General features: G+C 34.4%; 1 protein-coding gene across 3 annotated transcripts in view; it reads right to left on the bottom strand.

Moving 5' to 3' along the window:
* Positions 1-15,536, bottom strand: part of LOC119829235 (insulin-like growth factor 1 receptor) — a 65,865-nt gene that overhangs the window by 16,342 nt on the left and 33,987 nt on the right. For all 3 annotated transcript variants that reach the window (XM_038351625.1, XM_038351627.1, XM_038351626.1), the window contains exons 3-10: positions 12,253-12,427; positions 11,282-11,393; positions 10,806-10,937; positions 8,659-8,797; positions 6,026-6,204; positions 5,467-5,613; positions 3,111-3,270; positions 935-1,079 (exon numbers count right to left, since the gene is read on the bottom strand). In XM_038351625.1, the coding sequence (XP_038207553.1) occupies positions 935-1,079; positions 3,111-3,270; positions 5,467-5,613; positions 6,026-6,204; positions 8,659-8,797; positions 10,806-10,937; positions 11,282-11,393; positions 12,253-12,427 (1,189 nt within the window). The remainder of the gene's footprint in view (positions 1-934; positions 1,080-3,110; positions 3,271-5,466; positions 5,614-6,025; positions 6,205-8,658; positions 8,798-10,805; positions 10,938-11,281; positions 11,394-12,252; positions 12,428-15,536) is intronic.

Below are 15,536 nucleotides of genomic sequence, written 5' to 3'. Positions count from 1 at the left end.
ATCCTGTAGGAATATCGGGATAAAAAGTTTCCTATATGTTATTCCAGTTATCTACGTACCAAATTTCATTGCAATCGGTTCAGTTCAGTTATTGCGTGTAAGAGTAACAAACACACACACATCTATGACACAGCGACACAACATGACTAGCGGTCCGCACGAGCTTCGTCCATAGTACATATGTACAGCCTATGTCACTCAGTTAAGATTTAAGCAGCATTTCAGTCTTTTCTTTATAATATCTAAAGTAAAAAAGTTGAGATATTGATATCAAATATTCTTTTAACGTTTAAGTGTATTTGTCTTAGTCCCCCACTAGGATATTTAACGTGTTTTTTGACGTAAGCAGTGATTTAGAAATGTATTGGAATGAAGTTGACGTGGAAAATATAAATAAAACTATCTGACCAGTTGATTGGCATTCAATACATCATACATTTACCGCTAATCAGTTTAGACCATTTCTGAGATTTCAATAGTAGTCTAATCGGTTTAGACCACTCTGTCATTCAAATAATACTAACTCTACGTAGCTTCGCCCGCGAGTTCAAAATTAATTATCATAGCACAAACTACCATCTCCTATTTTATCTCATTGGGGATAGAATTCATCAAAATCCTTTCACAGTGGATGCCTAAATTATAGTGGTTATCCAATTATAGTGGTCCAGAAGTTCGAGCTGTGCGATGATAGATTGTTTTGTATGTGGTAGTCTAGCACGCTTCGGCACGAATTCGGCCAGCTCACACCGGGGAGGTACCACACCGCCACACAATACCGGCGTTAAATAGGCTTTTACGCCTGTACATATGTTTATGGGCGTTGGTAGCGCTTACCATCAGGCGTCCCACCATCTCCATTGCCGACGACGACAAAAAAGTCTACCTATACATTTAATGTATTTACATTAATTATCGATGACATTACACTCACTTGTCGATGTTGGGCCCGCCGCCGATCCGCTGCAGGTTCTTGAGGAACATGAGCGACACGAGCGGGTACGAGCGGATCACACGCAGCGCGCCCGTTATCTCTCGGATCTCGCCCAGCGTGCTCTCTAAGACCGTCATTGTATTCCCTGATAACAGGATTTGTATTAAATGTGGGTAGACATATAATTGGTTACATGAAAACATTTCAATTGTCCGTTGAATTAGTTAGTCTTGTGTGTGTCTTAAAGCGATTTGCTGAGATCGGGAAGAGGTTGACTTCGATGGTATAAGAGAGCTAGCTATCTATGTTCGAACCAAATCGGTTTATATTTATTTGCAATTTGTCTCTACGAAATAAATAAGTAAAATAATTGGATTTTTTGGTATATTTCGTTTATTTTTATGGAACTAGATTTGTGAAAGCGTTAATCATACATAAACAAGAACATCGACGGACAAACTACATAAATATAGCATGACTGTTGTTATTTACGCCGAAATGTATATCGAAAATATATGTTGTTTACTAATTAATCATGCGTACTATTATCGTTACCTCGTTAATCTAACCTGCAATCTTTTTCTAGCATATTCTTTAATAAAATGCTTTACGAAATATTGTGCAATTAAAGACCGATTACCTTGTAATATAAATTTATATGCACAGGGAATACACAGAGAAAACATCTCTATCAGCATATACATACGTCAACGTGAGATTTCAAACAATGTTTCATATCTAATTATATCTGTAATCTGTATAAACTTTAAATAACAAGTCACAATGATAACAACGCTGATATGATATCTTAACAATTTAAATACAAATAAACAGCCTCAAACAAATCTAAAGGACATTCAAAAATTTTAGGTAAATAAATATAATTATTATACAAATATCAAACTGAATAAATACAATCAAATAAAAAGTTAAAAAATCAATTTTGTCGTAAAAACATTAATAAATCAAAAGTTACGCAACAGGAATGTATATATATATTAGTTAAATATAAGATCAAATATTATTTATTTCCCCTGTGTATCTTGACACCAATTTTCACTTAAAATGATATCTACGAATATTCTATTATTCTATACATTGAGACAGGGCGGAATAGTGAATCTATTTCGTCAATGGTATGTCCATAAACAAAAACAAGACGGAGAGTCCTTATGAATACGAATCTCGGTAATAATATCGTATAATACAAATTCAAAAACAGCTCGGTCATTCGCAACAACAATTTACCCTCGATGAAATATCTGCTTTACATAATGATATTTGCTGAATTGTGGCGGATCAAGCGTTCAGACCAATAATTTAAGTATAACAACTCCGGGACGTTTCTACTGAATACGAATTGTTAGCAAGTATAATATAGGGAAAACTTATTACGATCTATTTGATGATATATCAGCATCTGATGCAACATAATGAAATACAATCTATTTGATATGGATGTTTTACATATTTAAATATTTATTTATTGTATTTGCAATTCACGCTAACATTTGGTTGTGTTATGGCCTATTTAGCGGAAAATCGCATGAATTTTGTTATAGATCCGTTTATTATATAGATCTTGAATGATAAAAAGTATTGCGTAAGATATTACAAGTAAAGTCATGAGTCTTGTATAACATTGTGGTATAATTATGAATTACAAGAAAGTTAGTCTTCTCTTACCCTCACGACCTCTCTTCGCCGTAATCTGGGGTGTGTTTATTGAGTTAACGGATTGTAACGTAAAGTTTTTATATATCAATGATGTAAAGTCACGTTTTACCATTACGTATACTGTATATCATCATAACCTACAATAATCAGTCATGTCAGTCCTGTGGCTGAGCCGATATGTAACTAGATAACTAATGTAATGGTTGTAATTTTGATTCGTTTATATTTCACTCATGTTATTTTCATTTTATAGCAGTTTAGCGGCTTCGTACACGTACATTCGTAGTACTTTAAAAGGTTTTATTTCACATATAAACCTTCTTCTTGAATCACTCAATCTATTAAAAAAAACCTATAAAAATTCACACAGACAGAGAAAGCGACTATGAATTATACTATATAGTGATATAACATGCTACTCGTAAGAATCTGTGATGTTTTGAGCTGATCAACTGCAGATTCTGCAATAACAAAAATCATTAAACATCGTAAAGCATACCTCCACTAGCCCTGAGCACGATCTCCAGGTTGCCCAGGATGTGGGTGCAGCCGCGGAACTTCTCGGCGGCGGATATCGAGTCGATGTTGCCGCCCTCGCACTCGCGCTGACAGCCCGACTGCGGGCACGGCTCGCATTGGGAGTTGTGCGGCTCTCCTGTCTGTTACGCGTGTTATACCAATTATAATTTTTTTTTTATTGTACACAAAAAAATTGACACAAAATATATGCGAAAGCGGTGTTATATATAAAAGGCTTTCACAGCTTATGTGTGTGACATGTTATGAATATCTTATCTGTACGTTAAAATCAAAAAAATACTGTATGAAAATATATGTTACAAAATGTAAAATAGGTCAAGAACAGAATTAGCGAGTGGTAAAACCTATTAGTAAATAATCGTCGTACGATATTGTTAGTTAATAATTTGGGAACTCCTCCAACTCGACTGCATGTGGTTTTAGCTTTGACATAAAAAACTTTTATCCGAAACGAATCGGGTTTGCAATAAAAATTAATACTATCATTACAAACTCTATATATTTTTATAACATGTGATAGCGATTTTCCTAATCAAAACTTTGATCATAAACAACAACTGGATACACAAACTGCGACAGAAAAAGTCCCTTGCAAAACACCAAACCTCCACCCTGGGTGAATAGACTTTTAGTGCTTCGTAAATCAGCCTTTAATATATCCGAAAAAGGTTGCCAAGTATGATAATAATATAACTGAAGAAACTGTAGTCCTATCTTGTATTAAACAATCTATCTTGTAAAAACAATTGCTATCTTCTGGCGCATAAAACTATCCACTATTAACTTAATTTGTTCTAATAGCCGTTAATAGTTGTTAATAACCCATTTATTATAAATATTAACGCATTATCAGTAAAAAAAAAACACTATATCTTCAAACGGTTCACACGGACACAATAAATCTTGTCACGATTACCACCCATTATAATGCTAATACGCGCATAAAAACAGATAATTCATAATTCGCGGTAGGTTCATTTGATCTTTATTTATTAGGTGTTACATTTGAAAACAAAACAATATTTTGGTCATAATTTATAGCGTACAAAGCAGAAAGTATATCTATTTTTTTACATATTTTACATATGTACATATTAATATTTTAATTTCAATACTAAAACATTAGAAACAAACTACCAATTTGGAATCTCTACCGTTTTCATGAGCGTCGGTTAAAAATAGCATCTCATCTCGTCTTCGGGTCTTAAACATCCCGTTAAGCCCAAAGGTCACTGTTATTAAGAACTTATTGCATTTGTACCCAGCTCGCGAGAGGATATCTCGTTAATCCTAAACTTTATTAGGCTACGTCCACGTCGCAGCTCTTCCGACGAATATAAAAGACTTCACGTTCTCGTAATGAATAAAATTGTCAAGAATTGTGTTTAAGACGCGAAAAAAACTGTCATGGGAAGCAATAGAGAGTGAATTAATAGCTCTTGGTGGCCGTGACCGTGTTATTAATATTATACAAGTTATATAATGACGTAGTTAGCTCAATATATTTTATATTTCATGCGTATATGTAAATTTTATATGAGCTTATTTGCAATATTTAAACGTTTCGATGTTATTTTTAAATTATGAAATATGTATGTCCATATCAGTGTACATAATTAAAATTTAAATGACAAAGGAACGGAAACCAAAAGGAGTAACCAAAAACTATTTGTAACATTGCATTGACATTACTCAGGTTCAGGCTCAGAATTATATATATTCAATAGCCTTACTGTATCCTCATTCACTTGTTAGCTATTTTAACAAATTACACTTCAGGTCAGTAGGAATACCTACAAACAATCACATCATCGCCTCAAGGCTCAATGTACACAACAACTTAGCCGTTTACTACATGGCATCACAATATAATTGCCTACAAACAGTCAGATAATCACCTCAATGTACCCGCTGGGGCATTACAATAGAGATGCCCACGAACAGTCAGATTAACTCAATGTACCCTCTTAAAAATCTTTACTATTTTTTTAAATTACACTTGAACTCAATAAAAATACCTACATACAATCACATCATCACCTCAAGGCTTAATACCCTTATAACAGCTTAGTTTTACCATTTAGTCAAACTACATGACATTACAATAGAATTGCCTATAAACAGTCACTTAGTCACCTCATTGTACTCAAACACCTTAACAATTGTCAAATTACACGTCAGCTCAATAGAAATGTCAATCATCATCAAAAATCATCACCTCGATGCTCTTAAGCATTGATACTCTCATAACAGATTAGCCATTTCGTCTAACTATATGTTACAAAAGAATTGCCCACAAACAGTCAGATAGTCACCTCAATGTAGCCGCTGGGGCAGACGTACACGCACTTCTCGTTGTTGAGGATCTTGTACGCCTTGATGTTGGGCGCCTGCAGCCCCACCGCGCCCGGCGGCACCGGCATCGAGCGGCACTCCTGCTCCGTCACGCAGCGACGCGCCAACTACCATGCGTCATGAGATTATTTACGTTTCATTACCACGTATTCATTATTTTATATTAGAGATCATATAAAACATATCTTCTGACTTATTACTGAAAGAAGAAAAGTTGACTTATTTTTATATTGTCGAGTAAATATCGATCAAACAGCAACTTAATTTAAATAACTTATAACAATAAAAAGCCGATATTTAATTTCGGTATAATGCTTCAATTTTAAGGAAAATATAAAAAAAGGTATTATGTTTCGATAAAATTGTCTAACGCCGATATCATTTTCAGTAACTCGTCCAAGTTTAGAGTTTTCAGTAACTCGTCCAAATTTAGACTTTATTTTTGTAAATGCGTTAGCGTGATTTCTGAAAGCTAAAAAAAGTTATATTACAATAAATCTGTTCTTCCCATTCATGTACCTGATAGGTGTTAGCGGGACATCTTTCCATACACGTCCGTTCTGCGCCGTATCTGAAGGAGAAGTTGGCGCACACGTGGCAGTCGCTGGGCAGCGGCCCGTCGCAGCCGCCGAGACACGTGGAATGACAACACGTGTCGTTGCCATAGCAACCGCGGTCGCCGCAAGCGCTTGGACAATCTACAACGTAAGTACAAAGAAAAACAATCAAATTTAATGAGAGATAGATTAGTTAACACAGTACAACAATTAAAAACTATATTTGGAATAAAAAAAATCAATACTAACCGCTTATTCCCGTTTGATGTTGGATAAAAACGAAGAATAATATACCCTATGAAACTCACTTTTTAAAATCGGTTCTGTAAATTTGCGTCACAAAGTCAAATATGCACAAAATGTACATCTGTATAAGATCAGTATAGTTTATAAAGCAAAAATAAAAATCAATGACAAAACGGAATATCCTTTAAAAACCGAAAGAATAGAAATTGTACCATTTAACTGTGTGGATAATGAAACTCGGCACTGGTTTGTGGTAGCTCCCTCCCTATCAGTATAGTATAACTTTGTCGTATTGTGACTCATTTGCATGCGCAGTTATTTTTATAATTATAATCTCAACTACTCAATTGATTTTTGTCATAAACGATGTACAAGTATAATAAAATATTTTTGCGAAATTTTGGTATTTTTTGTGAACAATAGAGAATACATAAACGTCAATAAAACTTTACCTAATAACACCAAACTTAAATAAAAAAAAACATCAACCGATTTTTTATAAACATTGCATGTACAAGTGCAATCAAAAAATCTAAAATACTTTAAAATATTAACGAATATAAACGCAATAGAAAAACTGGTCATACATTTGTTTAAACGTACATATCTGTATTTTTTGTTGTAATAACAACAACATTAATAAACTTTTTGCAACATCAACCAATTACATGAGACGATAAAAAATTCATTATCACACAAAAATATTCGGTTAGCTAATAAAGTAGCTAACGGATCTTTCATTATTGTCTGTTTATGCCCATTTGCCAGATATCAAATAAATTTATGCAAGAGCGCGTCATTTAAATGCATCCTTTATACCATCTACTCAATGATAATACATAAATTCAAATTAAATTCCATTAACATTCATACCTTCACATTATACAAATATATTCACCGAAAAAACCTACCCTAAAACGTGTAACATTCAAAGTACTTCAGTGACATAAAACAACATTTTTATTGCGCGCACGCTCGAATGTTTGTAGAAATTTTTAAGGGGTTGAACCTTTAATTGTACAGCCCGTGTCTAATGTAATACGACATACATTGGTGTATGCTTCAGATTGGTGTATGCTAAAGTTTAAATAGGGTCAAAGTATCGATAATTGGAATGCCTCTAGTTCCATTTCAAAACATAAAAAAACAAATTCGATGCCAGTATTTTAAAGGCGCATTTGTGATTACACAGACCTTTTTTATTTACATTTAGTATGAATTATAGAAACGGAATCAAAGTTAATAAGCTGGTCTATGAATTATAATGACGGCCTTCTGGTCAGGGTACCTAATATCAAAAGTACGATTGTGTTCATGGTATGGTAGATTTAAAGACCGAAATTGGAATCTGTATTATAATCATAATATAGCATGTATGTAGGTCCGTCTACATATATATTACACTTTGTCTGCACATTGACATAATTTAAGATCAGTTCTTTATATAATTATTTCCTATAAGGAGGTGAGGTGAGGTTAACGGAAAACAAACACACAACACTACACAAGTACAATGCAACTAAGAATTGAACATAGCTTCTTTTTAGTTATAAGTATATAAAAGTTAATAAATTATAAACATATAAATTTGTTTACTATATACCGATAGTACCGATTTAATCACAAAAACTCTTTTTCTATTAAAACTACGTAATTATACCCTATACATACAATACTAAATCAATATAGGCTGATTTCTATTTTGATACAATTACGCATGTAAAACCGTAAAAGCGCGTTTACAGCTAGTTTCCTATATTACCGAGAATTCATATTTTATACTGCAACTATGTTTAGTGTATCGTATTAAATACATAGTTGATATAATACGTTAAATTGTAGTAACCGACCGCAACGTCGCACCTATTTTTATGGTGGTATAAAACATAATATTACCGCAATAAGATATTGAACTGCATTCGCAAGCACGTGCAACGTTCTATGTGATCATAGTCATATTATGTACAACAAAAGTTATATACATTTGATGCTTATTATTAACATGTAAATGCAATGAAATACGTAATATTTTATAATTTCGACGAAACGTCCAAGTATATTCTGATGATTGAATTTAATGATTTATTCACAATACGTCTTCTTAACAAATTGCAAATGCGAGTTAATTCAGTAACAGTAACAGTAATGATATCATAAACGAAGTCATAAAATTAGAAATTGTCTCAAGATTAAACTTAAATTCAAACTCAAACATTTTTTTTAATTAGACTTCTAATAGAAGCAATTTTGAATCCTCATAACAGAGTTTTAAAATTTACCACCGGTTCGGAATGCAGTTTCTACAGAAAATAGCGGGCAAGAAACTCTGTAGAAAAAATAACTACTAACCTCTTTTCTGGCAATTATTTTCGTCCCAGCACAGCAGACGACCGGACGAGTCCGCGGGACACTGCATGTGGTCCTGCCGGTCCTTCATGCGGCTCTGCGCGTGCGGGCATAGGCCGCAGAGCCGCGTATCGTAGTTCGACTGCAATGCAAAAATTATTAACAGCTTCATTAAAACTAATGAACTAGTTTTTTGTTTTCGTTGCTTTTGTTGCTTTTAATGTAAGAGTTGAAAAGCTGTGAGCGATATTCCGAATCATAATTCATGAAAAGAAATGCTATATAAAACCAGCTGACTCTCCAGACGCTGTCTTCCTGAGAACTGTCTAACTAGCTGTAATTTTTTCTTAATTTTTGGCGTACATTTCCTAAGTTATTCTTTCATACCGATCGTTCTACCGACAAAAACACAACAAAGAAATGTAAGCAAGGAAACGGGGAGTCATTTTTATAGAAAGAGATTATACGATCAGAACTTTTTGTTAACTTTTTTGTTCAATTTAAGTAATAGCTGTCTTGCTAAAGGCTATCTTGACAACATCAGACTTTTATTGTACAAAATTTCTTAAAACTTTGGAAGGAGGAAATTGTAAACATACTGCAATATCATATGTAAAAGTTTCATATTCCAACTACTAAGTATGAATATTTATGATTCAATAAAGCATCGAACCAATAAAAATAAATGAAAAATAAGGATGCATGTAAGAGAAAATCACTTCGAGCTGATAAATTGAATAGGCTATAAACGTTGATCAATAACATATTACAAGAGAACAACATTCCACGAGAGTGTCGGCGGTTTGCGGACAACATTCCTCGTGCGTGCATATTAAACTGTAGTCAGAACGGAACTAATAAGAAAGAAATCCCACGATCCGCGGTCGAAACGAGTTTCGGCGGGCGCGTTATATTGTCTCGAATCGCAACTCGCAATAACGCTGTAATACGACTAACAGGGCAAAATGGGGTGTGAAACCCAACAAACTTGTACGTAAACATTCTATAAACTTTCCATATATGTATAAGTTTCGTGAAATCGCTTATGTCTTGTCGAAAATCGTTTTGCGATGTGATCGCTTTTGATACTTATTCGAGTATAAAGATTGAGAATTGAAAGTTGCAAAAATTTTGGAGTAAAGAAAGATACTGAACCTACTATGAGACAAAAAATTACATTAATTTTTTTTTTTTTTTTTTTTTATGTCATAGCGGGCAACTGGGCTGGTGGTTCGCCTGATGGTAAGCGATCACCACCGCCCATGAACATTCGCAGAGGTAGTGCCTCTGCGAAGGTGTTGTCCGCTTTTAAGGGGTAAAGGAAAAGGAAAGGATTAACGACTGGAAAGAAGGAATGGACTGGGACGGGTGAGGAAAAGGAAATGGGCCTCCGGCTCCCCCACTCACCGTACGAAACACAGTGGCATGCCACTATTTCACGCCGGTTTTCTGTGGGGGTGTGGTACTTCCCCGGTGCGAGCTGGCCCAATTCGTGCCGAAGCGTGCTCGACTCCCACAACAATTTATTTTACATTTGATATGTTAAGAATAAAATAAACCGAAATCTTTGAATATGTACATTCAGCGATTCCTTGAAAACTTATAAACCTACTAGCTGCGCCCCGCGGTTTCACCCGCGTAAGTCCGTATCCCGTATGAACATCGGCATAAAAAGTTGCCTAATATGTTATTTGGTTATATCGGTTCAGCAGTTTTTGCGTGAAAGAGTACCACACACATACATCCTTACAAACATTCGCATTTAAAATATAAGTAGGAAGCAGGACTACGCTTTTTACATATGAATAAAAATTTCTCAATGTCTTAGCAATGGAACCACGAAAACTCTTTGCAGTATTGAGTGAGTACTTAGACCACCGACTTACCTACATCTATAATCTGCATAAGTCAAAATTTATTTTTTATTTATATTGAATACTAGCAAACTCGGCGAACTCCGTTTCGTCACCAGATGGCTTCGTTTTTCCCGCTTTTCTGTTGAAATTTTTCCGGAATTTTCTTTGCTATAAACCTCACGACGCCCAAGACCTTTCCAACGAATGCAAAACCGTGGAAATCGGTTCGTGCGTTCTGGAGTTATAGCGTCAGGAAGGAAAGCCCGACTTATTTTTATATAGTAGATTACTGACCCCTATAATATTGTGCTCCGTTTTAGCCACTATCTTGGACCAGTCGATGGTGTTGACGTAACACAGCCGGTCGTTGTTCTGTATCCGCACGGCTCCTCTCTCGATACGAGAAAGAGAACGGAGACCCAGAGACTGAAAGGAAAATTGTTATGAAAAATATAATATACAATATAAATATATATGGACATCAAAGCTGTGCCAGTGATATCATTAAGATAATTTAATAGGTTTAATTAAAAACAGGCATACCAGTTCCGGCACGCAGGGGTCTGTATGAGCATCATTAGTTTTATAAATCTGTTTTTTTTTATTAAACTAACGACGATATTAAAATTAATTTTACATTAACAATGAATTTAAATTGCAGTTTTAATTTATTCAGCTATTATATCCTGCTTTATATAAAACATTAGGAAAATCAACGCGAAATCTTGGGATAAGTCAGATGGAGCAAGATAAGTAATACATAATCTTACCTCGAGACCTTCATTGTCAAAAATGACGAGGGCGAAATCCTTGAATAGCTGCAGGCCTCGTATCACGGAGAGATTTGGAAACAGGTCGCCGAGGTTTCTTAAACGCCGTAGTCTGAAATTAAGGCTTATGTACTATTTCCTATATACATTTTGTTTTCGAGATAAGAAAGATATTAATATAAACGATTTTCTGATTAAAAAGTGATTCTCTCTTGAAATAGAACGATATGTACGGATAGGAAGTTCTTATGCATAATGCATCATTCATTCGGAGTATAGTTTGTGTTTAATAAAAAGAAAAGAGATTTATTTGTTTATTCGCTTGCTACATGTTGGGTCAAAAACTACTAGGGAAATAATAACAAAAACTAAATGAAAATATATAAAGCATAATAAAAAAACGTATTCCCGGGCTGGCTTTCGGCACCGTATCGTTAGCAAGCCTCCTAAAATGTACAGTATATTTTCCAAACTAAATTAATTGAAGTAAAAAGAAATGATTGAGGAACTTGAACTACAAACGAAATATAATATTTAGCCGCGTAATTTTTCTTTACACGTGTTTTTAACAAAAACAAGACGCTGCAATATATACATGTGAGTAACACTTCATTAATTCTATTTTAGCTAATAGAGATTATACGATTAAAATTTTAAAACATATATCCACAATATTATGACTATTGCAATTTGAAAGGGGGCCTGGTAACGGTGCTAATATTTAGAGATGGTAATAGATTTTATGCAGAGTTTTTGAGATGTCTATGAAGTAGATACGGGCAACTCAACCGCATTAAATGATATTCTAAATAAAGTTCAATCAAACATAAGGTTTTCTCCCGGATACAGGCATTCTTATGAGAGGAAAGACCTAAAACCCATTGTCCGGTATCAATTTAAAGGAACCTAACAAATAATGATCCGTCATTGAATAGAACCTATCCACTCTTGATATGGATAGCCATACAAACCTATAAATCAAAACATAGCCGGTGACCTCGCGCAGATGCGGGAAAGAGAAGTTCTCGAACGAAGCATGGGTGACGTGCTCCATCAGCACGATGTTCAGGTTCCCCTCGATCACGCGGCATTCCTGGAGCTTCCTCGTTTTCTCCAGGTTGTTCCTGATGTCGATTGAGGGACATACTGGAACAATGATGTACATAGTGTTAAAAGGTATGTCTTTTATAAAGAGACAATAGGAAAGCAGTCGTGATAGGAAATAATCATTGTTCTCTAAAATTATGGACTGCGGTCTTCATTTTATAATCGACAATAACGAAGATGAGCGTATTTTTTATAAGTATATGTAATGTAGAGACTTTTACACTTTATAACTATCAATTATTATAATTATTTCACGACTCAAGTAGTAGTGTTAATAGATTTTTTTATTCTACGTCCTTGAATGTAATGAAAAATTTATATGTAATTTATGCACGGTTATATTAAAATCAAGATATTTTTTGTTTTTTTTTTTTTTTAATGAATTTCTATGCTATTTGATTTTATTTCATCATAATTCTATCACTTCTTCAGTTATCGTACTAACCTACTAAATATATTTTTAGCCATAAATCTTATATAGAAACGAGAGTAATCGAGGCATAAGTATGCTATAATATTTAAATAAAGGCCCATTATTACGATGACGAATCCAAATATTACAACAACCCCATATTTTATTATACGTTAAACTTTCATCTTCTCTTCTTTCATGTAGATATTATAAAATATGTGTGAATAATGAATGTGCAATTAGCTACAAAAAAAGCGATCTTTTACGTGGTCTGTGTAATCTTATTAGTGGGAATTAATTTGTTTTTGTTCTACACGCCATTCGATTATTTGTTAATAGTCTCCCACAGTGTTTCGAAGACCACATGCGACGACATTGTTTCTGATAATTAGTTATTAATTACCTACTGGTAATGATGGATATTTTCGCTAATTCATTGTGTACATCCTATGAACTATTTCTAGGGCAATTACACGTGATGTTGATAAGTTGTTGCGAGGTTGTAATATTTCATAGATAATATGCAATATGTAAATATATACGACTGTTTTATATTGGTAGGAATGATTTACACAACTGAAGCTGATTTATTCGTCTTTTTTTCAAATACGTGCAATAAATGAGGATTCCGGAACGGTAATTTTTAAATATATAATTAATTAACAATACTTTCCCATAAGTACCAAACTTACAGCTAAAGATAATGTAAATCATATTGCAGACAGTGTTATAATGTTATGTAAGATTGTATTATGCTTGATACATTGAAGGTAATACAACATCATAGTAGCGCCGCGTTTTGCGTCGCAAATGCGAGTAAGCTGAAAACCTCGTTAGTGTAGAGTACTGAGTACTATAAGTTTACGGCTACTCCGTGGAAGGCTTACGTAATATACTTCTATAGTACGTTAACACATTTCAACTATTTCACTGGCATGTCAGGTGTACATGAACATGGGCACGCTTTGAAGTGTTTTAATAAATATGGCGGCGTTATTTCGATTATGGCAGCGTGGTGCGAATAACGTCAATTAAAATTAACATTCTGCGCGGAATAAGCAATGTTTGAACTGTCTTTAAGGAACCATTTGTGTTTCTTATTCAAGTTCATAATTTAAATTTGTATTAATGTTTGAAAAACCGGGAATGTTTATTTTAAATAGCATAGTCCCCGCTACGTGGTATTTCCGAGATAAAAGCTATGTTCTTACTTGAGTCTCAAACGGTCTCTATACCAAATATCATATAAATCAGTTCAATTCATTCACATTTATAACGTTAGTTGGTATTTTAAGTACTTAATTGGAAAACGTCGCAAGGCTGTTAAGAAACTGCGTAGTTTTATATCAATGCCGGCTTCAGTACGCAGTACGCAGTACGCAGAACGCATGCGCGTGGAAAGCGCGGGAGGGCGTATTAAAATGGCGTTGTATCGTAAACAAATCGTAAAAACAAAAGAAGGGAAAATAATGTTTACCCATTTGGGTACGCTTATCGTAAAATGTTAGCTATATAAAAAGGTGATATCCGTATAATCATGATTTATTATTGTAATCAAAATTACAGTCATTTTTACAACCTAATATTAATAGCATTACACGTATAAATCTACACTGTAATATTATTAATGGTATTATTACATATATATAATTTAAGAGATTCTCCTTTTTTAATCAATTTTGCTTATAATCAATTGTATTTAAACATCGTACATTATTTGAAAATAATACTACGACGCCATTCAAATCTGAATGAGTCAAATATGGTTGAGTCAACGTTTGTGAAGGACGGTTCGATTGTGAATGAAAACAAAATGTGCGCACTGCGTACGAGTTGTTATGTTTTACAACCGGTTCAATGAAGTACCGACAGCCGGATGCTGAATTAAATATTACAATAAATATATGAAATAGCACTTTTTCATTTTAATATTTTGAGCTTTACTTTCCGATCAATGGTATATTAATGGAGTCTTCTTATCTAGATGGCGCCATGTACGTGACTGTAAAATGATAGTGTAATGCGTAGAAAGGAACGACAATCGTATCGTGTGAATAGTTAGCGTACGGCAAGTTGCAGTGGGTGCATTGTAATGCAAATGAACTCTACCGGACCGCCCCCGCCCTCCCTCGACAGCCGCGAACCCCCCGTCACTCAAGCCAGCAGATATTTATAGTGTACTGAGTACAATAGTACTCCTTACAGGTATGTACGACAGATTTTTATCCATTATATTGATTTTGCGATAGCCTCGTGTAATTAAAACCTTAGACGCCGGCGCCGTAGTATGCCATTGAAAGTCATATTACGCAGCTATTCAGCATTCCGATCACGCATTACGTTAATCACGTGTTTATTTTTCGGTTAAGCTGTTGAATAAATTTGATTTTGATGTTTTAAAGTGTGAATATTAATAGTTATCATGTTCCCGGCACAAAAATTAATATAGACGACTACATTTTATTCCTTACTAGCTACGCCCCGCGGTTTCACCCGCATATATCCGTATCCCGTAGGAATATCGGGATAAAAAGTGGCCTATATGTTATTCCAGTTGTCCAGATGTCTACGTACCAAGTTTCATTGCAATCGGTTCAGTAGTTTTTCGTAAAAGAGCAACAAACACACACACATCCTTACAAACTTTTGCATTTATATTATTAGTAGGACAGGATTATGTATAAAACATTCAAAACCAACGTTTATACAAATCTTCCGCGTTCCATTACTAAATCT

Source organism: Zerene cesonia, chromosome 10, assembly GCF_012273895.1.
Source record: "Zerene cesonia ecotype Mississippi chromosome 10, Zerene_cesonia_1.1, whole genome shotgun sequence".
NCBI classification, from domain to species: domain Eukaryota; kingdom Metazoa; phylum Arthropoda; class Insecta; order Lepidoptera; family Pieridae; genus Zerene; species Zerene cesonia.
Note: the sequence above shows the minus strand (reverse complement) of the source record. Positions and strands in the feature narration are given on the sequence as shown.